The sequence below is a fragment of the Callorhinus ursinus genome, unplaced genomic scaffold (genome assembly GCF_003265705.2).
Source record: "Callorhinus ursinus isolate GAN/ISIS: 27379988/994484 unplaced genomic scaffold, GSC_fseal_2.0 scaffold1, whole genome shotgun sequence".
NCBI lineage: Eukaryota > Metazoa > Chordata > Mammalia > Carnivora > Otariidae > Callorhinus > Callorhinus ursinus.
The window spans coordinates 14,718,747-14,744,334 of record NW_027397063.1 but is presented as its reverse complement, the minus strand read 5'-3'; the positions used below and the strand labels follow the sequence as shown (position 1 = coordinate 14,744,334).

General features: G+C 33.8%; 1 protein-coding gene across 2 annotated transcripts in view; it reads left to right on the top strand.

Annotated features, from left to right (window-relative positions):
* The window catches only part of NCAM2 (neural cell adhesion molecule 2), a 519,291-nt gene that overhangs the window by 324,476 nt on the left and 169,227 nt on the right, over positions 1-25,588 (top strand). For both annotated transcript variants that reach the window (XM_025872652.2, XM_073891683.1), the window contains exons 6-7: positions 13,848-13,965; positions 24,706-24,866. In XM_025872652.2, the coding sequence (XP_025728437.1) occupies positions 13,848-13,965; positions 24,706-24,866 (279 nt within the window). The remainder of the gene's footprint in view (positions 1-13,847; positions 13,966-24,705; positions 24,867-25,588) is intronic.

The following is a 25,588-nucleotide window of genomic DNA, read 5'->3' as shown; positions in this document are numbered from 1 at the left end:
CGACTGGGACACCTGAACTTATCCCACATCTCTCAGATGTTCTGTTCATTTCCTTTTAGTCCTTTTTTTTTTCTTGATATATTACTTTTTGGATAGTTTCTGTTACTTCTTTCAAGTTATCTTTTCTTTTGCAATGTTTAATCTGCTACTAATCCTGTCTTGTGTATTTTGCCTTCAGACACTGTAGTTTTAATATGTATAAATTTGATTTTTAAAATATCTTCTAAGTCTGTAACATGATCGGTCTTTGCTCTAGATTCTTGAACATATGGAATGCAGTTATAGTAACTGCTTTAATGTTCTTGCCTGCTATTTCTATCATCTGTTCCATTTCTGGGTCACTTATGGTTGAATGTATTTTTCTTTCCTCGTCATGTCTCATATTTCCTGCTTCTTTTCATGGTGAATAATTTTAAATTAGATGCCAGAATTTGTGGATTTTACTCCTTTACTGTGCTGAATATTTTTGTATTTATTTTAAGTCTTTTTCAGGAATCCAGGTGAATTACTTGTATACAGTTTCATCCTTTCAGTTCATGCTTCTAAGTTTTGTTAGGGGGTATCAAAATAGTCCAGAGCTAATTTTGCCTCACTCTTGGGGTAAAATCTTTCTAAATTCCTTATTTGCCATATTTTATGAGGTGCTTTTGTTTTGTTTTGTTTTTATCTCATTTTTTTTTTTTAATTCTGGCTCATGGGAATAAAAACTATTTCTCTGAGCTTTGCAAATTGTTTCTCCTGAATCTTTTGGGAAGTTCTTTCCCTGGACTCAGTAGTTTCTTCTCATGGATATACATGCAGCAGTACTCATCTGGAAGACCCCAGGGAAACTTACTGCAGATCTCAGGAAGTCCTCATTGCCCACCTGTCTCCTGTCTTGCACTCTGTCCTGTGAACTTTGCTTCCCCTGAATGCCTTCCCTGCCTCAATTCAAGGAGACTTCTAGACTCCAGCTGGGCCCCTCCTCCCTCTACTGCAGCTTATAAACTCTCTCTAGACAATTAGCTGGGGCAGTAGTAAGACACACTCATTTCCTTTTATATTTCAGAGATCACTGTTGACTCCTTTGTTAACTGATTCACAATGTCTTGAAAACTGCTGTTTTGTACAGTATGTTTGATTTCTTGGTTCTTTCTTTTTTTGGTAGAATAAATCGGGTGCCTCTTTCTACATCTTGGCTGGAAGCTGACAGTTTTGTATATAATATTTCAACATAGTAAACAAAATTCTACAGAGAATGACAAGGATTTGAGTAATGCTAGCAGTATGTTTTGTTTAATGTGATGTTACTAAATCCTGATCTCAAAATATCACAGTCTCCCGTTCTGTACTGAATGTAAATTCATTTTGTATCCATATATCTATGTCTAAATTTCATTTTCTGCCTGTGTTGTCCATACATTTTGCTTTGAAATTAATTTATTTTTGTTAATTAATTAATTTAATTGTACTCCAGTTTTGACACTGGATTGTTGATAGCAGGGTATCACAAAGCTACTCTGAAAGAGCCAAAGCCATGAGCTGAAACATGGCCAACATTCTAGGCCAACAAGTCTATGTCTCATAAACAGAAAGACTATAGAAGCTGTGGAATCTGCAGTTCATGATAGATAAAAACAAGCAGCAAGAAGTAAAGGGATTTTCAGAATTCATTTGGCAGATCAGAGTGATGAGTTAAAGAAAGGGGAGGAGTTTGATAAAGTAAAGTAGAAACAAGCACATCTTGAACATGAGGCAAGACTCTCTTAGACTGGGAAATTTATGAGATTTTCCTGCTTCTGAACAATGGGCAACTGACTTCTCCAGGAGTCATGGACTGTGTTAGTATGTCTCCTTAATGGATCTGGTGGATAATTGTTATACATTTAATTAAAAATTAAATAATGCCATTATTTATATTATACAATTATACTATTTATAATACAATTATAATTTTCTAAAACTTCACCATGCAATTTTTTTAAAAGTTTGCATATTTGATTTATGTTAACATACAGTAAAATTTACTTTTTTTATTTTCACTGTATAGTTTGATGAATTTTAATGTAGGCATAGATTTATGTAACCACCACCACCACAATCAGTAAACAGAATTCTTCCATCATCCCCAGACACTTTTATTTTTTCCTTTTGAAGTTACATCTTCCTATAACCTCTAAGCCCCACATAACTACCACTCCCTTTCCTTCACTATAATTTTATCTTTTCAAGAATGTCACATAAATGGAATCATCCAAAATCTAACCTATCTAGGGTAAATAAATACCTAGGAGTTGAGTTCCAGGGCTATAAGGTAAGTGCATGTTTTTAATTTCATGAGAAACTGCCAAATCATTTTCTACGATGGCTGTATAATTTTGAATTCTTTCTAGTAATATATAAGAAGTCAAGTTGCTTCTCATTCTCACTGGTGTTTGATCTTGTCAGTTTTTGATTTTTTGTTTATAATGCTACACATCAAAGTAGGTGCGTAGTGAAATCTCTGTGGTTTTAATGTGCATGTCTGCAATGTATTGCCATGGCTTTATGCTGTGGCCAATGATAGTGCACACCTTTTCATGTGCTTGTTTCTCATTCCTGTATCCATATACCCTCCTCTGTGAAATGTCTCTTTGCAGTGTCTGTACCCATGTTCTAATTGGATTATATTTTTCATTACAGTGTTAAGGTTCCTTACAAATTTTATAAGAGCAGTTTTGCTCTCCAAACAGCCTCTTTAGTGATGTCTGTTCACTTCTTTTGCACTTTTTTTCTTACTGTTGAATTTAGATTGTCTTTATATATTTCAGATACAGTTCCTTGCTCAGAGATGTGTTGATTTGCAAGTACTCTCCCTCATGCTGTGGCTTATCTTTTCATTCTCTTAACAGTGTAATTCAGAAAGCAAAGCCTTTTAACTTTACTTTTAAAGAAGTCCAAGTATTAATCTTTTTCTTTTATGGACCATTCTGTTGGTGTCATGTCTAAGAACTCTTCACTTAGCCCAAAGTCACAAAGATTTTTCTCCCAAGTTTTCTCATAAAAGTTTTATACTTTTATTTATTTTTTGTTTGTTTATTTATTTATTTATAAGATTTTATTTATTTGACAGAGAGAGGCACAGCGAGAGAGGGAACACAAGCAGGGGGAGTGGGAGAGGGAGAAGCAGGCTTCCCACGGAGTGGGGAGCCCGATGTGGGGCTCGATCCCAGGACCCTGGGATCATGGCCTGAGCCGAAGGCCGATGCTTAACGACTGAGCCACCCAGGTGCCCCAAAGTTTTATACTTTTATGTTTTCAGTTTAGGTCTTTGATTCATTTGGGGCTCAGTTTTTTAGGAGGGATAAATTCTGTCCTCAGGTTCATGTATTGCATATGGATAGCCAATTATTTAAAAACCATTGCTAAAATACTATTATTTCTCCATTGAATTGCCTTTGTTCTTCATAAACTAAAATTTTAGAACATTGGCTGTATCGTAGGAGTCTGTTTCTGGACTCTTTTCTGTTCCACTGATCTATGTACCTATCCCTGAACCATTATTGTGCTTCCCCAGTTGCATAGCTTTATCCAGGCCTTAAAATCAGACAATATGATTTCTTTGACTTTGTTCTTCTTTTACAAAAACATTTTGTAAATTATAGTTTCTTTGCCCTCCACTTAAAGTTTAGAATCATTCTGCCTACAAAATGATATACTGCTGGGATTTTAATTAGAATTGTGTAGAGTCTTGATAGCAATTTTGAAATATCTGACATCTTTTTCAATGTTGAGTCTACAAATATATGAACAGGGTATGTCTCCTCATTTATTAAGGTATTTTTTCATGTCTTTGATCTGTTTGTAGTTTTTAGCATTCAGATGCCATACATGAATTTTGTTTGATTAATACCTATGTGTTATATTTTGGAGCTATTGTATATACGTTTACATTTCTAATATTTCATTAAATATAATATAAATGTAAATGTAAATATATATTAGTATATGTTTAATTGTTCATTGCAAGTATGTCTACAGAAAAATGATTATTTTTGCATGTTTTTTTCTCATATCTTGTGACTGTGTTAGGTGCATTTATTAGTTCTGGCAATGTTTTTATAGATTTTTGGATGTGCAGTGAAGACAACAATGCATCTGCAACTTGGAAGAAAATTATTTTTTCCTTTCCAATTGTCTGCTCTTTATTTTTATTTGTTGCTTAGTACTGTGTTGGCCTTCAGAATGATGTTAATAAGAGTGTGTAGTGGGGACTTCCTTACTTGTTCCCGAGCCTGGAAATAAAGTATTTAATCTTTTTCCTGAGCATCACATGGATTTGGTTTGTTTTCAGTGTATTCTGTTTTCCATTCTTCTATTTCCTCTTCCCTGCCTTCTTTGGATTTGTGTGAACATTATTTACCATTCTATTTTATTTTATCTGTCATGTTTTGGGCTATATTTATTTTTCCCATTGCTACTGTGATTAAAATGTACCTATTTATCTTGGGGCCAGGATTTTACTGTCCCCTTGACGCAGAAGCTGTAGTGCCCTCTAGGTCCTTACACCCCTTTCTTCTTGGTCTTAGTTGTCTTCTGTATTATACCTGCATTAATCGAAACCCCTGCACTCAATGTTAAAGGTCTATTTCAATCATTAAACATATTTTTACAAAGATATTTATGATTTCTCTTGCTCTTTCTTCATCCCTGAAGTGTCCTCTGATAAAATTTCTCTTCTGTCTGAAGAGTTTCCTTTTCCAATTCTTTTAGGATATAATATAATCTTCTGGTAGAAGTTTTATTAATTGTCTTTAACCTGAGAATGATAACGTCTTTATTTTACCCTCATTTCTGAAGGATATTTTTGCTGGACATATAGAACTTTATTCTGACATATCGTTTTTCATGGCACTTTAAAAATACTGTTTCACTTCCTTTTGGCCTCCACGGTTTCTGATAAGAAACCTACAGTTATTTGAGTTATTGTTTTCCTATAACTGATATATTTTTTGTAATTGTATGGCTTTAGCTTTTAGCAATTTGATTATGAAGTTGATATTTTCATTTTTCCAAACAATCTGTCCAAATTCAGGCCACATATTGTGACCAGACTTCTGTGGAATGTGGATTAAAAATTAGTTACATTTTCGAAACCTTTGCAGTGTTTTCAGATCTGTATACATGTGTACCATTGGCCACTTCAGTAACTGTGTGGTGGTTTAGCTCTTAGTTCAATTCTCAAAGTCATGGTACTGTTTAAGGTCAGATCTACAAATGCACAGCTCAGAGCTGAGCCCAAGATTTCATGAATAACTTGATGCAGTTGCTTTCCTAAGCTCTTTCTACTCTGTGATGCCTCCCATGCTTTCCTGTTCTGCAAGTCTCCGGTTTACAGTCCCTTGGACTAAAAACTGGGGTTTTAAAAAATAGAAATAAAATAAAAATAAAAACTGAGGTTTTATCTACCCCTCACTGCCACAGATGTGCCCTTATTGAGGGCCAACTAGTTGGAGGAAAGAGAAGGAGGAAAACAGTGGGATTTTCCTTGCCCTCTTGGGACTACCATCCTTCTGACTGATGAGGAAGAATGTGTTCTTTCAGAGACTCAGGCCCTTGCAGGCTCCCACTGCTGTGCCAGGGAATCTCTTCTGCTCCCTCAGACCGAACTAGAAAGCTTTTCTGGATCTCCATTGGGCCAGGTTGATTACTTTTAGGGTTTCCAGCTGCCTTCAGTCCAACCAAGGGGTTCTGAAGAAAAAAAATTTTTTTCACAGATTTTCTTTTTCAAATTCTGATATTTTTCTAGTAGTGCTATGCCTGCTACTGTTTACATTTCAGAATCCTCAAAGAGGTTATCCATGCATGCTGTCCTAGTGTTAGGGAAGAATTAAATGACACAGACAGGATGCATTGGGGTTACTTTCATTAACCGAGACCTGGAAATCTATAATATTATTTTTAAACTTGTTGACATGTATATGATCAGGATTTTTTTTCTTTTTTTTAAACTCAGAATGAATATCTTTTCAATAAAAATACTAACTGAAATGATTTACAGCAGCTCACTTGATTGATACTCAATTTGTCATTCTAGTGTGGCTCTGAACGTTTAGCTCAGACTTTAGGATACCTCAGCCTACTTACTAACTTTTGACAGGAGTGTGTTTAAGACCATATGTATCTACTTTAGTAAATGGGGCAACATTAAAGGATTTTATAGGGGAAAAAAAGAAAAGAGGCTGCAACTCTTCTTTCTTTCTGGCAGTCTATCACAGATGAAAATTATATTGGTCTTATAAAATTTGTTCTTTTAAAAAATATGTAATAGTAACTTCCCCAAATTATTAGCTATATGATCATTTGATGGTTTGTTCTGATATCTATTCAGATATTATAGTAAACTGAACAGTTTTTAATACCAGGATAACCTTTTCCTCCCAACGTTTTTGTTATCATCATCATTACCTTCATTCCTGCTAAATAAATGAGCCAAAGAACCCCCTCCTCCTATATTAGTCCTCATGTTGTTTTCTTCTTCTTAGCATGGAAGGATGGAATCCTTGCACCATTAACTCAAAACCTCATTAGCACCAAATTCAAGTTTTTATACATCTATTGTTTTATTTTCTTAATTTAATTTTATGTTATGTTAGTCACCATACAGTACATCATAAGTTTTTGATGTAGTGTTCCATGATTCATTGTTTGCATACCCGGTGCTCCATGCAATACGTGCCCTCCTTAATACCCATCACCAGGCTAACCCATCACCCACCCCCTCCCCTCTAGAACCTTCAGTTTGTGTCTTGGAGTCCATAGTCTCTCATGGTTCATCTCCCCCTCCAATTCCTTCCCCCACTTTTACTTCCTTCTCCTAGTGTCCTCCTGCTATTCCTTATGTTCCACAAATACGTGAAACCATATGATAATTGACTTTCTCTGCTTGACTTATTTCACGTAGCATAATCTCCTCCAGTCCCATCCATGTTGATGCAAGTGGTGGGTATTCATCCTTTCTGATGGCTGAGTAATATTCCATTGTATATTGTTTTAAATATAGCCAAATATGCATATTTTAACCATTTAGAATCCACCTGCTTTGCACACCTTGGAGAAGTGCACCCACCTTCTGCTAGCTGTAGACAGGACAAACTCTGGGCCAGTCCAAACCACTGCTGCCCTCTGGAGTTCTCCTGCTGTGCTGCTGAGTGACATCACCTAGACACAGAAGCCTCCTTCTCAAATCACCTCTCCCAGGAGTTTCCTTGCCCTCCTCCCCCTCTGAGTGGTGCCCATTCCCACACATACTGTCTCTGGTAGGTCTCTTGCTAGGATGAATTCACCCTCTTATGCAACTGTCCAAGCACCACCTAAAAAAACCCTATTGTCTCTTGCATGCCACCATGATCAGTCCTGAAATCCTCCAACTGATCACATTTCCCAACAGATTGACTTTTCCAGAATTTCTTAAAAGTGATCATTACTGGGGGTACCCGGGAGGCTCAGTCAGTTAAGCATCTGCCTTTAGCTCAGGTCATGATCTCCGGGTCCTGGGATTGAGCCCCACATCACTGCTGTTGGGCTCCCTGCTCAGCGACGAGTCTGCTTCTTCCTCTCTCTCTTCACCCACCCCCTGCTCATTCTCTCTCTCTCTCAAATAAATAAATAATCTAAAAAAAAAAAAGTGATCATTACTAACTCTCTAGGAATGTGTTCTGAAACCTTACACATTAAGATTAATTTTAAATATATACTATGGCTTTGCTTTTAAATTACTTTTCTTGACAGCATTATAAGACTTCTCTTTAAAGGCAAATTTGAATTACCAAATTGTGTTCTATCTCATTTTGTACCTCAGGTGATGTCAAAAGTTTTTGCCTTAGAACTCTTCATATTTGTAAAATTATTGGGGATTCCTCAAGGTTTTGCTTATGTGGGCTATGCCTATTTTATATATCATATGTATATCATATTAGGCATTGAAATGAGAAGTTTTAAAAATATTCGATTAATTCATTTAAATTTTAAAATGTTAATTTGTTAATTGTCAAAAATAATAAGTATGCTAATCCAAGTATCATATTAAAGAAAATGACATTTTGAAAAATATAGTAAAACGGTGGCTTTTTACATTAAAAATTATTATTGCAGTATAGTTGACAGACAATGGCACATTTGTTTCAGATGTACACCTTAGTGATTCCAATATTCTATACATTATTCAGTGCTTCCCATGATAAGTGTAGTTCACCATCTGTCACCATACAACATGCTTACAATATTAGTGTCTATTTTCCCTGCTGTACTTTTTATATCTGTGACTTAATTTTTTTATAACTAGAAGATTGTACCTCTTAATCCCCTTCACCTGTTTTATCCAGCTCCCCACCCACATCCCCTCTGGCAATGACTAGTTTGTTCTCTGTATTTAAGAGTCTAGTTTCTTATTTGTTTATTTCTTTGTTTGTTTATTTGTTTTTGTTTTTTTAATATATTTTATATATGAGTGAAATTATATGGCATGTGTCTTCTCAGTCTATTTCACTTAGCATAATACCCTCAAGGTCGATCCATGTTATCACAGATGTAAAGATTTCATTCTTTTCTGATGGCTGAGTAATAGTCCCTTGTGTGTGTGTGTGTGTGTGTGTGTGTGTGTGTGTGTGTGTGTGTGTGTGTGTATATACCACTTTCTTTATCCATTCATCTATTGATGGACACTTGGGTTGTTTCTATATCTTGGCTATTATAAATAATGCTGCAATAAACAGAGGGATGCATATATCTTTTTGAATTGGCATTTTCATTTTCTTTGAGTAAATACTCAGTATTGAAATTACTGGATTATATAGTATTTCTATTTTGAATTTTTTACATTAACTCCATACTGTTTTCCATAGTGGATGCACCAATTTACAATCTGACCAACAGTACTTGAGGGTTCCCTTTTTTCTATATCTTCACCAACACTTGTTATTTCTTGTCTTTTTGACACTAGCCATTACGACTGGTGTGAAATGACATATTGTTGTGGTTTTGATGTGCATTATGGTTTTGATTTCCCCGATGAGTAGTGATGTTCAGCATCTTTTCATGTGTCTGTTGGCCATCTGTATGTCTTCTTTAAAAAAATGTCAATTCAGGTCCTCTGTCCATTTTTAAATCAGATCATTAGGATTTTTAGTGTTGAGTTGTATAAGTTCTTCATATATTTTGGAGATTAACCCCTTATTGGATATATCATTTACAAATATATGAATATGTCTCCTCAGGCAGGGAAAACAAAAATAAAAATAAACTATTGGGACTATGATGAAATAAAAAGATTTTTTGCATGACAAAGGAAACAATCAACAAAAAAAAGCAAACTTTTGTTTTGTTTTGCTTTTTACATTTTTGCAAGTTTCTCTAGTGTGTACTGTAACAGAAGACAGGGAGATTCTCATACCTGTGGCTGCATTCAATCTTCTGTGATATATTTTTAAACCTGAGAAAAGGACTCTTTTAGACAAGGAGATTATTGAACTCTTCCTCCATTAGCACAGTCCAGTAACTGGGATTGTGAAAATTGTGAGAATTTTGCAGGAGAAATCCAAATTCACACAGATATGTGGTTGGTAAAGGGAAGGCATCATCAGACCTCCTGAATGGGTTTCTGAGGTTCTTGAAACATACTTTGAGTATATAGAATATTATTAATCGTAGAATGTACTCCAAAAAGCATAAAAATTGCCATGCTTAATTGTCTAAGACATGTCAACATGTCTAAGACTTTCAGAATTTTTTTTTATTTTGCCCTGAGTTATCCTGTATTATTAACTTTAGTCTTTTATTTAGTTATCTCCTCTTACTGTGAAAACAAGAAGAAAATCAAAGTAGTGCTTTCCATTCTTCCAACTTCAATTTTTCACTTGGATGTTCTTTAGTAAGGGTTATAATGCTTATAGATATCCAGCTATGAATTAACTTTAGGAAATTATCTGAAAATTATTTACTTCAGCTTTTATTGTTTTACTTTCTTATTTGTTCATTATATATTTTTTTCTGGTTATAAAAATCCACAGATGAAGTTGAAAATTGTGTAATGACTACTGAAAGCAATTTGATTTAGTCCTTTTCAATCAAAATTATATATGCATTTACTCTTTGACATATCAATTTTACTTCTAGATAATTAACTCGAGCATTGATTGCACTAGATAAAAATTGTAATAGATAAATATTTGGATATTCTCAGGTGACATACACATGCCCAGTAATTTATCCACGTGGTAGAAGAGTGTGTAATTTGAACAGGAGTGAGAAAGTTCTCTGCATAGTAACATGAATATATCCCTTACATGTATTATTAATTTGAGAAAAGAAGCACAGTACAGAAGAGGGTATATTTTGTAAAAAGAAGGAAACATAAAAAAAATGTGTGTTAATATTTGCATGAAATTGCAGGTAATTAATTAAGTGGTTAAGGAGGAAAGGGGTAAGGTACTGTTGGGAGGGGAAGGTCAAGAATTTTAAACAAAATGTATTCCACTTTCTGTCTGTATAATTTTGACTTCTCTAAATACATAGTAAGCGGAATCATAGACTATTTGTCTCTCTGTGACTGGTTTATTTTACTTAGTATAGCATCCTCAAGGTTCATCCATGTGTAATATATGTCAGAATTAAATTTTTAAAGCTGAATAATATTCCATTTTGTTCCTGTATGACAGTTTGCTTATCCTTTAATGCATTGATGGACATTCAGTTGCTTTCACTTGTAAAATACTGTGAATAATGCTGCTATGAATATGAACATGGCTGTACAAATTCCTCTTTGAGACCTTACTTGCAATTCACCTTCCATGTCTTTCCCTGGAAGCTTCAAACCTTCAGTAGACTCCAGAGATCCAAGATAGTTAGATTAGACAGATTCTGCAATTGCTGCCCAAGTGGGGAGACAGATGCCTGGTGCTTACTATTTTACCATCTTTTTCAAATCCTCCCTAATGCTAATTTCTAAATGTCACACAGCCTTAAGAGTGAAAACAAGGAAAAGTAAATAAGAAAGGACCATGAGCCTTAATTTTAGTAGTCTTCTGCCAGATAAAGGATATACATGTGAATTTATTTGATGATATATATTTTGGCCAGATCTGAATAATCAATGAGTTATGAAAGAGTAGCTTTCCTGACAGTGGTGGTGATTGGGGGTGGGGAGGTTGTTATCCTCATCCTGAATAAATTTGGGGGATTATTGGTGGTGGTCAATTTGAACCACATGAGTATTCCATAGTTAATACTATGTTCTTCATCTTCTGAGAAATATTTAAGGGGTAGTGTGTGGAGGAAGACTGCAAGACACAAAAGACATGTGGGATTGCTGGATGCTATTGTTGATGAAAGGGAATTAAGCTGTCAAATTAGTGGGATCTTTGGTGCCTGAGCAGCCAATGCTATTGTTGATGAAAGGGAATTAAGGTTTCAAATTAGTGGGATCTTTGGTGCCTGAGCGGTCAATGAGGGAAATTATAACATGAAGTTGGACCAAAATCTCCATTTAAGTCTGAGTTCTGGAGCTACCTCCCTCCACATTCTCATGTTTCTTAAAGCCAAAGAATGAGAACTGAAACTTACCAGAAAATATTGACTACTTAATATATATAGAATATAAGTCTTTGTAAAGTTATTAAAACTAGATATTTCAGATACAGTCAAATTAAAAATGTATTTTTAAGAAGTTAAAGTAGAGTAGAAAAATATACTAGATATGGGTCTTATGAGATAGCAAGAAATTTGGATGAAATATAATTGTAATCCCTTTTAAAATTATTTAGTCCAGGGGCACCTGGGTGGCTCAGTTTGTTAAGAGACTGCCTTTAGCTCAGGTCATGATCCCGCATCAGGCTCCCTGCTCTTCCCGGAGCTTGCTTCTCCCTCTCCCTCTGCCTGCCACTCCCCCTGCTTGTGCTCTCTCTCTCTCTCTCTCTCTCTCTGTCAAATAAATAAGTAAAATCTTTTACAAAATTTATTTAATCCAAATCAATAACAAATTCAAAACCAGTGAGGCAATACACATAAAAATGCTCTATAGTCTTAACGATGCCTAAAAAATTCCCTGAATATCTTGGCATCAGAACTAGTGAACATCTCTGCAGGTTTTGAATGCTATTATTCTTCAGAATAGTTCTGGAATTACTCTTAAAAGTACCATATAAATATGCAATAGTAATATTGTTCGACAAATCCACGCTGTAAGTAAGAATGCACATTTCATGTGCAGAGTCATTGTATCATAAAATGTATCATAAAATATCATTAAGATTTGTCAATTCTTACAGATCATCCAGCATATGCAGTTTACACTATAGAAAAGAAAATCATGATAAAGAATAAATAATTTGTTTCAGTTAGTAAAAATAATTGGACAAGAACTGGAGCATGTGATTCTCCATTTTGAAGTTTTTCTAGTTACACAAATACTTTACTATAGATAGAATTTCTATTGAAGAGTTCATTTGCATTCTAATTATCTAATGGGTTAAAAATATTTATTGTTGTAATAAAAAATAGTCATTGTGCTATTGCAACTATGTTTATTATAACAAAATGAAAAGCATTACATTTTGATTAAAGTGTTCTTTTCTGTAATTACAAAAGAACTAAAACAAGATACAGAAAGTCAAATTTCAGTGTACTTAAAATGCAGAGTTAATGTCTGAAAACAGTCCATCCTATTGTAATACTTGTAATTATTATGTTACTTTAGAGACAGCATGTCAGATCATGTCCCTTGTATCTAAATTCATAAAGGCAGAAACTTGATTTATTGTGCTTAATTGCTAAGATACATATCAGTTCCTACCCCTACCATCAATGGCAAAAATATAACATCAATGCTGATCTGAATGCTATTGTAAAGATATTTAATTATTATCAAACTTCTAAATGCCTGTCTGGTCATGTTGTTTAGGATATATAAAAAACAATTCTATTAATATAATTAATTTTAGGAATATTATTTTGTCGGATTCAATTGAAAATCATAAAAGTGCGCATTAAATAAAAATTTATGCTGTACTTTGAAATTTGGCATCTATTATGGATGCTATTGATTTGTTTATTGCAAACAGTACATTTTAGTAACAGTTTCAACATGTCCAAAATGTGCAGCATATACAGTTTTTGCAATGTAATTAGTTAGAAATTGGGGAAGTTTAATTTTAAAATTGAATTGTTCATGAAAATCTATTTCATACTCTCTATGGCTTGAGCATTTTCTCTTCATAAAATGTTCTATAGTTGTGTGAAGAAATTAAGTGCAGTTAATCAGAAAGAACATTATAGTTTGACACCTAATTCGAAAGCCCTGTCTTGAAGCAGTGAATGATTGCTTATAGAATTACATATACCGATGAGGACCCAAATAGGAAATCCATTTATGCTCCAAGTAGATCTCAGTGTTGATGTCAGTCAGGGTGGTATTGTCTGTCTTTTTGTGAAAAGTATTTCATAAAAGTATATATATAAAAGTATATATAAAAGTATATGATCCAAGAGCTTTTCTTGGATTCTTATATATAAAATAAAGTACATATAAAAGTATATATATATATAAATTTGTTAAATGTCTCATTTCTCATTTAGTTTGATAGGTTAAAATAATAAAATAACATTAGCATGAATTATTTAATTATTGTACATTGGAAGGGAGATCAGTAGTCTTAAAGTCATCTTACAGTGCAACCAAGTCAGTCCTGTCGATGTAGTACAGAGGTAAGAGAACAAGTTCTAAAGCTTAGCATTTTAACAAAAACAACAACAAAAAAGTAGTTGTAAGAAAGTCCCAATGGTGTTGATGAAATGTTTTTCATCTCTATTTCATCCATGTTCATCTCTTTTTTCAGTGCCACCAGTGATCACAATGCCTCAGAAATCCTTTAATGCCACAGCAGAGAGAGGAGAAGAGATGACATTATCCTGCAGGGCCGCTGGCTCTCCTGAGCCCTCCATCTCCTGGTACAGGTAGGTTACGCATGCACGTCCTTCTGGCTTGTGTCCAGAATCAATCTCATGGAAAAAGATTTCTGATCTTATTTTATCAGACTAAAAGCACTCTTTTGAATTTTATTAAAAGGTTATGGTGGTTTTGTTTTCAGTTAAATTGGTTAGATTAAATTGTTAAAGAGATTAACAGAGTGATTTAATCCAAGTCAAAGGCTACACTCATGGTGCTGGTTTTTCTTTGTATGAGGCATGTTTCTGGCCAAAATGGGCCCAGAAGCCCAATGACTAATTCAACCGCATTAATGTTACTGCTAGAAAGTATCTAGAAATACGAATGCTGGTATTAATGGCTCCACCATCATATGTATCTAAAAACCATTTTATTGGAATGTAATTGTATATCTTAATTATGTACCATTTTATTCAGGAAAACTAATTATGTACAGTTAAATTTCCATAAATATAATGTCATTTTTAAAAAGCTTACTTCATCAAATGAATAAACTCTCTATTCTCAATCTGTTCTTTGACAGTTTACTTTTATATATTTCTAAGGAAATTTTCAATGTTATGTGATTTCTATTAACCATCAAACAGATATCAACGTATTTCATTCTTTTATGTTATGGCTCTAACTGTTAAAAAGGAGACAATGAAACTTCACAAATGGACAATCTTAAAAATAATCTTAGTTATTAATTCAGGTTACCACTCAAGCATAGCTATGGATATTCATAGAATCTCTTCACTTTGTAAACAGTGTAAGAATAATCACAAGAAAACAATTAGTAGAAATATATTCACATTGGCAAAAAGTAGCCATAGTGAGGATTAGGTTTCTTCAAAAAAACAATTTTAAGAAGAATAATTGCAATCCAATTCCCTTTTTTTCTATTTCTTCCTGAGCACTTACTGATATTCTGCATGTTTCAAACCTTTGTCCATTTTAATACAGCAGGTAACAATAAACAAGATATTTCTTCAAATAAGGTAAATAGATGTTCTTTGCAAACATTAATTCCTTTGTGACATACTGTTGGTATTTTCTAAAGGATTACACATCAAACATTAACATATTCACCCCAGATAATGATCCTGTTATCTCAGAGACTTCTGGTTTCTGGTGTGTATCGTTAAGAGTCAATATTACATCTAATTGCAGCACAGAAAAGCTCTTGGATCATTCATTACAATGAACAAATATTGTTCTAGAATCTCATTCTCATCATTTTATCTTTCCAGAGAGACTTCCTTCTGTTTAGATTTCTGTCTTAAAGTTCAACATTTGTTCAAAATTCTTATATTTAAGTGGAAACATAAATATCATACAGGCTAGAATAAATCAAATGCAGAGGTTAACATAGTAAGTCATGTAAATCTATAATTTTGTAATCATTATATCTTCATATGGCATTTGTTTCATCCCTTTAATGGTGTAAATAATAATTGTTCTTATTCTCTGGATATTTAATATACAGTCAGAGAATGGGAGTATATGATAGTGATACCGACAAAGCTAAAATTAGTATTAGAGGGAAGTTTTTATTTTGACATATTTATATGTAGATACAAGCATGTTATCCTTGCTGAAAGAAAAAAAAATCCTGTAATCATTAGGTAGTATAGGGCAGCAGTCCAAGGAGAAAGACTACCTGTTACACAGAGATGATATTTCCAAGGGATATGAGTGAAGCCAATAAAGAAAACGGTTGAGGACCAAACAGTGGGGAAAAATAAGTTTTCACAAAGAGAATCAGGAGCACTTGGTGACATGGAAGCTAAAGTGGGAATAAAAGTCGCTACTCTAGAATATCTCTACCTTCATTCCATTCAAATGCTTCTTCTACATCTTTTGAGAATATTATATGGATTTTTATCGTTAGCCCACTAATCAGTGAATTCCATTGATTTTCAAATGTTAAAACAGTTTCACATTCCTTGAATTGAACCCACTTGATTATCCTATATTGCCCTTTTTATATATTGCTGGAGTCACTATGCTAATAATTTATGAAAATTTTTGCATTCACGGTTATGAGAGATACTGTCTTTTTGTGTTTTTATTCTTGAATTGTTTGGGGTCAGAGCAATACTGACCTCATAGAATGAGTTAGGGAAGTGTTTCCTCTTTTGTTTTCCGGTAGAGTGTATATATATAATGCCTATTATTTTTTACTTAACTATTTGGAAAAATTTCCAGTGAAACAGTCTGTGCTAGGACTTTTCTTATGTAAAGGTTTAACTACAAATTCAAGTTCTTTCATAGATCTAGGTCTATTCCAGTAATATCTTTGTCTTTAGTGATCTCTGGTGATATATATCTTTCCAGCAATTTGTTCATTTCATTTCAGTTTTTTTACTAACATAAAGTCACTTACAGTATTCTCTTATTTTACTCATGATTTGTGCATTGTCTATATTGGTCTTCCCTCTCTCATCCTGATAACCTGGTAACTAGTTATTTGTTCTCTCTCTTTTTCATCCTGATCAGTCTAGATATAGGTTTATGAAAAGAATGATCTTTTCAATGATCAGCTTTTGATTTCAGTTATTTTCTATTTTGTTTTTCTATTTTCTAGTTCATTGATCTCTGCTCTTATTTTCATTATTGTCTTCCTTTTGTTTACTTTGTGCTTAATATTCTTTTTTAGTGGCTTAAAGTGGATACTTATGGCATTGATTTCAAGCATTTATACTTTCCTAATATAAGCATACATTTTTCCCTTTAAATAATACTTTAATTGCACCTTATTAATTGTAATATGCCATTATTGTCTAGTTCAATTATATTTTTTAAAGATTTTATTTATTAGAGAGAGAATGTGAGTGTGAGTTGGGGGAGGGGAAGAGTGAGAGGGAGAAGCAGGCTCCCCGCTGAGTGCAGAGGACCCTTAGATCATGACCTGAGCTGAAGGAAGACACTTAACTTCACTGAGCCACCCAGGTGCCCCTTTATCAAATATTTTTATTTTTTTCTTGCAATGTTATTTTGTTTGTTTCAAGTTTTATTTAAATTCCAGTTAGTTAACATATGGTGTAATATTAGTTTCAGGTGTAGAATTTTAGAGATTCATCACTCACATATAATACACAGTGCTCATGGCAAGTGCCCTCCTTAATCCCCATCACCCATTTAACCCATCCCCCTCACTGCCCCTCCAGCAAACCCCAGTTTATTCTCTATTAACAGTTAAGATTCTGTTTTATGGTTTGCCTCTCTCTCTTCCCCCCCCCATGTTCATCTGTTTTGTGTCTTAAATTCCACATATGAGTGAAATCATATGGTATTTTTCTTTCTCTGACTGACTTATTTCACTTAGCACAGTACGCTCTAACTCTGTCCACATCATTGAAAAACGCAAGATTTCATTGTTTTTGATGGTTGAGTAAAATTCCGTTACACACACACACACACACACACACACACACACACACACACCACAATTTCTTTATCCATTCATCAGTTGATGGACATTTGGGCTCTTTCCATAATTTGGCTATTGTTGATAGTGCTGCTATAAACATCAGGGTACATGTGTCCCTTCAAATCAGTTCTTGTAATGTTATTTTTGACATTGGTTATTTAGGAAGTTGCTGATTTGTTTCCAAATATGTGGGTATATTTCATATGTATTTCTGCTCCTAGTTTCTAACTAAATTCCTTAATTGTCAAAAACATACCTTGTATGATATCAATTTATTTAAATTTATGATCTATATTTTTAAATATTCTGTTACATACAGAACATTTATATATAAACATAATATCTATATTCATTGTATGGAGTAGTCTCTAAATATCAAATAGGTCAGCAAGTTGATTCGTATTAACATTTCATACACCCTTACTGATTTGACAACTATTGTCTATTTCTGTGCTCAGTTCTCTCTGTTTTGTTCTATGTCTTTTAAAGCTCTGTTACATGTACAAACATTTATCAGCATCAGATCAGTATTACCAAAATTATTAAAGAACTTTGTTTAGGAATAAAATGATACGAGATAGAACTTCGGGTCCTTTTATCTCTGTTTTCAATTTTTCATGTATTTAAGTTCACAAATTATATTGATATATTTTCAAGTTCATTGATTTTTTTCTTTTACAATGTTTAATCTGCCTTCAAATCTACCAGAGTATTTTTCATCACTCTATTTTTTTCTCTCTTTAAGTTTGATGGAGTATTTTGTTTTTGAGGTAAAATTGGTATATAACATTATTAGTTTCAGGTATATATCATAATAATTTGATTTTTGTATACATTACAAAGTGATCACCACAATAAGTCTAATTACCATCTGTCACCATACAATGTTTTCCCTTCACCGATTTCACCCACCCCCTAACTGCCTTCCCCTTTGACATCCACCAGTCCATTCTCTGTATCCATGAGATTGTTGTGTTTGTTCATTTCTTTTGTTTTTTAGGTTCCATGTGTAAGTAAAATCATATGGTATTTATCTTTCTCTGTCTGACTTATATCACTTAGCATAATACTTTTAAGGTCCATTTGTGTTGTCACAAATGGCAGATCTCCTTTTTTTCCTGTGGGATTTTTCCAGTTTTCTTCTTGTAATTGATTTCTAGTTTCATATCATTGTGGTCAGAAAAGATGCTTGGTATGATTTCAGTCTTCTTAAATGTACTGAGACTTGTTTGTGGCCTAATGCCATTTATCCTGGAGAATATTCCATGTACACTTGAGAAGAATGTGTATTCTGCTTCTTTTCGGAGGACTGTTCTGTATATATATCTATTACGTCCATCTGGTCTAATGTGTTGTGTAAGGCCAGTGTTTCCTTATTGATTTTCTGTCTGGATGATAGATCTACTGGTATAAATGAGGTATTAAAATTCTCTACTACTGTTGTATTGCTGTCAATTTATACCTTCAGGTTTGTTAATACTTGCTATATATATTTCGGTGGTCCTATTTCTGTCCCTTCACTTTAAATCTCTGTGTGCCCTTAGATCTGAAGTGGGTGTCTTATAGGCAACATATCAATAGGTCTTGTTTTATCCATTCAGCCACTGTAGGTCTTTTGATTGGAGAATTTAGTCCATTTGCATTTAAAGTAATTATTGATAGGTAGGTACTTAGTGCCATTCTGTTCATTGTTTTCTGGATGGTTTATAGTTCCTCTTTGTTCCTTTCTTGCTGTCTTCCCTTGTAGTTTGATACCATTTTTAGTGTTATGTTTCGATTCCTCTCCCATTATCTTTTGTGTATCTACTATACAGGTTTTTGCTTTGTGGGGCACACATACAACAGACTGCATATATAGCAGTTTAAGTTGAGAGCAATGTAAGTTTTGAATACATATTAAGGACTCTAGATTTTTTCTCCCCCACCCCATAAAACCCCAGGTTTTATGTTTCTGATGTCATATGATACATCTTTTTATTTTGTGTATACCTTAACAAATTATTGTAGTTATAGTTGGTTTTACTACCTTTGTCTTTTAAATTTCATTGTAAGTTTTTAAGTGTTAATCCACTATCTTTAATATATTTGCCTTTTCCAATCAGATTTTTACTTTCATATGTTTTTTTGTTATTAGCTAGTACCTTTTGTTTTTAGCTTGAGGAAGTACCTCTAACATTTCTTGCAAGGCTGGTCTAGTGATGTGAAGTCCATTAGCTTTTTGCTTATCTGGAAAACTCTGTCTCTCCTTTATTCTGAATGATAGCCTTGTTGGGTAGAATATTCTTGTTTGGAAGTTTTCCTTTTAGCGCTTTGAATATATCATGCCATTCTCTTGTGGCTTGCAGAGTTTATGCTGAAGAATCAGCTAATAGCCTTATGGGGTTTCTTCATATGTAACAAGTTGTTCTCTAGCTGCCTTTAAGATTTTCTTTTTCTTTTAATTTTGACATTTTAATTATAATGTGGAGCTCTTTGGGTTCATCTATTTTGAAACTCTCTGTGCTTCCTGGACCTGGATGTCTATTTCCTTCCTTAGGTTGATTAAGTTGTCAGCCATTATTTCTTCAAATAAGTTTTCTGTCTCTTTCTCTTTCTCTTCTCCTTTTGGGACCTTATAATGTGAATGTTACTCCACTTGATGTTGTTCCATAGGTCCCATAAGCTATCTTTATTTTTTAAAATTCTTTTGGTTTTTGTTGTTATTGTTGTTGCTGTTCTTTTTGGATAATTCCCATTGCCCTGTCTTCCAGGTTGCTGATCTGTTCTTCTGCTTCATCCAAACTGTGGTTGAAATTCTTTAGTGTATTTTTTTCAGGTCAGTTATTGTATTCTTCAGTTCCATGACTTCTGTTTGATACTTTCTTATATTTTCTGTCTCTTTGTTTGACATTTTCACTGTGTTCGTCCATTCTTCTCCCAATTCAGTGAGCATCTTTATGATTTATTGAACGCTTTATCAGGTAAATTACTTATCTCCATTTCAACAAGGATTTTTTTTTTCTTTTCTTTCTATTTTTATGTTGTTCTTTTTATTTGGAATGTATTCTTGTTTTATCATTTTGTTTTTCTCTATATTTTTGTTTCTGTGTATTAAGTGGAACAGCTATCTCTCCAATTCTAGAAGGAGTGGCCTTGTGTAGGCGATGAAACTTTTTGTTCAACCTTGCCCTAGTTCTTGGTTGAATCTTGAACTTTGTGCTTACCTATATAGTCTGATTTATTCTTAATAGGGGAGAGCACAAGGGTAGAATGAGCAACTTGCTGCAGTGGGGCCCAGGGAGATACAACATGTGGGCAGGGTGAGCCTGCTGGCTTCAGAGAGGCTATGGGGGAGGACAGAGAGGGCCCAGGACAGGAGTGAGCTCCCTGGCAATAGTAGGGCCACCAGAGCTTGTGGGTAGGGCAAGCCAGGCAGCTGCAGCAGGGCTATGGGAGAGCATCTGCAGCAGGGCCATGTGGGGCAATCCCTACAATACTAGCAAGGTTGAATGAGAATGCAAAAATGGTGCTTGCCAGCATCTTCTCCCCTCAAGAAAATCCTACCAGACCCCTGTGTCTCCAGCGCATGCTAATGAATGTCCATTGCATATAGAAAGGTGCTTTCCAAACTACGTTTTTTTTTTTTTTTTTTGGAGATTCCTGGGGTAAGTCTGTAAGACCTTTAAAAGCAGCCTTTCCATTTATCACAGCCTTTTGGATGTCCAGGGTATAAGCCCTTTTGCTTTGCAGAGTCAGATATTTTGGGTGTTCATCTCTCCAGTGTAAATCCCAAGGGTTGGGGTGCCTGATATGGGGCGTAAGCCCCTCACTCCTCAGGGAGAAACTCTAAATTTGTGAGGTCCCCCTAAACAGTGATTTGACATGCTGAGGGTAGGGATTTTAGCAAGATTATGTCTCTGCCTCTCTTACTGTCTCGATGTAGCCCTTTTATCTTTTGTTGTGGAGAAGCTCTTAAGCTAGTTTTCTGGTATTTTTCAAGGGGAATTGATCTTTGTGTAGCTGATGTTTTGGTGTGTCCATGGGAGGAGTTGAGTTCAGGATCTTCCTACAACATCATCTTGAACCACCCTTTCATTTACTCAATATTTACTGTGCATTCTATGATAGAGGACTTTCTCTTTTCTTCCATTCCTCTTACAATGCTCATATTTTACTTCCTTGAACATATAGAATATATTCTAATATTTATTTTAACACTCTTTTCTCCTAATTCTATCATCAGTGTCATTTCTGTATCTTTTTAATTGATTGAATCTTCTCCTTATTTTGTGTCATATTTTACCACTTATATATTATCCTGGTTATTTTTGATTGAGTGCCAGGTATTAATGATTTTATGTTTTGGAATACTGGATATTCTTGTATTCCCTTACTCTATTTTTAGATATAGTAAGTAACTTCAGAAAAGTTTGATCATCTAATGATTGCTTTTAGGCTTTTTTAGTGGATCCAGAGCAACCTTCAGCCTCAGGTTAACGTAGTTCCATTACTGAAGCAATATTCTTCTGAAGAGGTGACTAAATGTCCTGCATTCTAAGAAGTCTTTATACTCTGGATGGTTGAGATGCAAATTATTCCTGGTTCTGGGATTGTTGTGCTTTATCTTTTCCAATGGTTCTTTCCCTATGCTGGGAAAGCCTTACTGGCATGCAGTCACTAAATCAGTCCTTAGTTAAAGGTTGGTTGGGAATGCACTGCAGATCTCTACCCTCTTTCTTGTGCAGCTGTCTTTTCTTATATTCTCTGATCCATAAATTCTAGTTACTTTAACCTCCTCCAACTGAGAACTCTGCCTGGCTGAGTTTGGGTCCTCCCTCTATGGAGCTACAGCTTGGAAAGTCTCTTCAAGTAACTATGATGATCTTCAGAGGTCACAGTCATGAGCTACTTGTTGATTAGTTTGAAACAGTTTGAAAACTGTTATTTAATCTGTGTCCATTGTTGGTTGCCGTTTGTAGTGGGAGGGTAGATATGGTCCCTTTTACTCCATTATAGTTAAAAGTGGAATTATCCTCCCTTCTTTATCATTTCCACTAATTCCCTGATTCTAATCCTTACTTTCTTATGCTTAGAAAAGGGGTAGTTAGAGAGTAAGTATAGGCTTACAGAATTCCATCAGAATTCTTTGGGAGTCTTTTTCAGACATGGCATTCCTCAGAAGTGGACTGTGTATAAAAACGAGTATATTCTATATCACAAGTTTATTAGGAGAGAGGTTTTAAAGAACTATTACTTTGGTTATATGCCTTGCTGATATTTTTAAATTGAGCTCTTGAAGGGAACATAGTCTTTACATATTGATTTCCTCTAAATCTCTTCAAGATCTACCCATCCACTTCAGAGCCCAAATCATAAATATTTTTTCCCATGAAAATTTCCAGAGTATTTTACCCATGTTCTTTTTCCTTCTCTCCTACTATGGTAGATCCTTCTTTGGACCTACCCAACACACAAAATCTTATGAATAAATTCATTAATGGAATCTACCTTATCCTTTGTTACTGCTGTTACTTCCATTCATATTATGAATTCTTCAGGATAGGTAGCCATGTCTCACTCATTTGCTGTACTTCACATATTTAGCACAATATTCCAAATGAGGTAGGGAAATAACTCTCTTTATTAGAAAGAACACTAGAATTTAGTTAATCTGCTGCTTATATTACTGTGTAAATCTAGGTTTCTTCATCTGTGATTTCAGGGGTGAGAAAATCATACTTGCAATTTTAGTTCTGTAATCTGTGAATGAGGGTAGGAAGGAAAATAGACATATGAGCTAATTGTGAGTGTTGAACCAGGTAGAATACATAAGGAAAGAGTTTTATAAATTATAAATTGCTTAAACTTCTAGGGTAATATTGTTGTTGTTGTTCTACAAATTAATACTTTCTATTGACTAGGTTAAGAAATATATTGTATCACTAATTGCTGTGAAAGTTCTATCTGTACATTATATTCTAGACAAAATTGCTGAAACATCATTTTTAGTTGTTATGTTTTAGATTAATAAAAATATGAAAGGAAAATAAAAAATACAAAGCTATATATATATATATATATATATACAGTATTAGTATTTTACAAACTGCTTTTGCACCCCACTCTTATGTAATTTTTGCACATTTCATGATATCTTTAGAGATGTCAATAGAAACTGGAAAAACAGATGTTAATGAGTCATAGAAGGATAAGTATTATATTAGGATATGTGCCAATGCTTTCTGGAAAGTGAAACCAGAATTCACTGGAAAGATCATTTAGTGTACTGAAGAAATGTTCTCTTTCGTTCTAGGAAATATTTGTTATAATCCTTTCAGAGATTTTTTTTTTTTTTAATTTAAACTTGTATGGGCAAATAGATATCCCATCCCCTAAGGACAGATCCTAAAGGTTTTACATTAGTGGGCCTTACAATCAATTCAATACTTCAAAATACCATTATAAGAAAAATATAGAAGGAAAGCTAAAGGAGAAAGAAAAAGAGAAAGAGCAAGAGGAAATGAGGGGAATAAACAAGAATGGAAGGGAACATACAGTATAAGAAGATTTCACACATATTAAGGGGAATTGTAGAAATTATTTAAGTATATTTAAGGCATTTCTTACTGTAAGTTATTATAGAAAAAGTTTGAAAGACATCATTTTTATAAATAAAAAAACTAGAACTGGAGGAGAGTGAAGACTATTTCAACTCAGAAAGAACTTAGAAAATATTGCAAATTATTTATCTCTAAGAGGGAACATATCTAAGAAAAGTAGTTTCTTCTCATTAATGAATTAAATCATCATATTCAGCATTATTTCTCTACCTGCATTTGCACATAATTGTTTCATGTTACCCTCCTATTGGTAGTATTTATTTGGAATATAAATTGGTAACATGTTTAAATTACATTTACTTTGAAACTTCTTTAAAGGATGTTTCCATTGAAATTCTCTTAAATGCATCCTAGGGACTTAGTAAATAACTATGTGTTGACTCACCAACATAAAAAGTATATATGGAATTAAAATCAGCAAAACAAAATTTTTTTTGCTAATAATCACAGTAAAAATTGAACCAATGTACTTTTCTTTGCCTAAGATCTGTGTTAAGATTTCAACAGCTCACATGTTATTCTTGTCTCTAAATTCAAGCAATTTTCAAGTATAATTTTAATATCTAATAATTGAGTTATACTGGGCTACTAAAAGTATACTTGTGATTAGAATATAGCTTTGTGTATCTAAAGCCATGTAATGATTGACAACTACTGATCAAAAAATTGAGCACAATCTCCTCCTGAGTTATGAAGTCAGATTTATGAAGATCAACCTCTGTTTTCTTCTTTAGGAATGGCAAGTTCATTGAAGAAAATGAAAAGTACATATTGAAAGGAAGCAATACAGAACTCACTGTCAGGAACATAATAAATAGTGATGGGGGTCCTTATATCTGCAGGGCCACAAATAAAGCAGGAGAAGATGAAAAGCAGGCATTTCTCCAGGTCTTTGGTAAGTATTATAGCATAGTGGTTAAAATTATGATGTCTAGAGGGAGGTCTGAGTCAAATTCTACTCTGTCACTTATATGTCACTAACTTTCTAAAATTAAATCTGTTTTCACATCTGAAATATATTTTAGCGTTGCAGCTACCAGATAGAATTATTTTAAGAATTACATGAAATGATACATGTATATTCTTACAAAATATTGGCTGACTGATAACAGAAGATGGAAGAAAATTCCTTTAAATTACACATACTGGGAATCTGTTATAACTTACAGATAATTTATATTTACATATATGTATGGGTTGGTCTTCATAACTCTTTGACACATGTTGAGATTAGTTTTACTTTTAATATACTTCAAAACAACACATCTATAAAGCTATAATTAGGAAATTTTGACCTGTAACTATAAGAAAATACTCCCTTTCCATTCTATTAAAAGGAAATATAATATTAATATCTTCCATATTTACCAAGAGCCATATTGCCTTCTTTGGGGAACTTACAGAAAGTGAAGAACTAGTAAGGTGTTTTAGTTTTTTTTTTTTTAAATTGATTTAGCTTCCATTATGTTTGTAAGAAGAAAAGCAATTTTACTGGTGTATTTGGAATATATCATTGTCTTTAAAAAGCATAACTTGAAATTGTATGCACTGATAGCATTTAATAAACAGTTCTCAAAATGCTTTCACAACAAAGAGGGGAGGTGGGAAGAAAGGAAG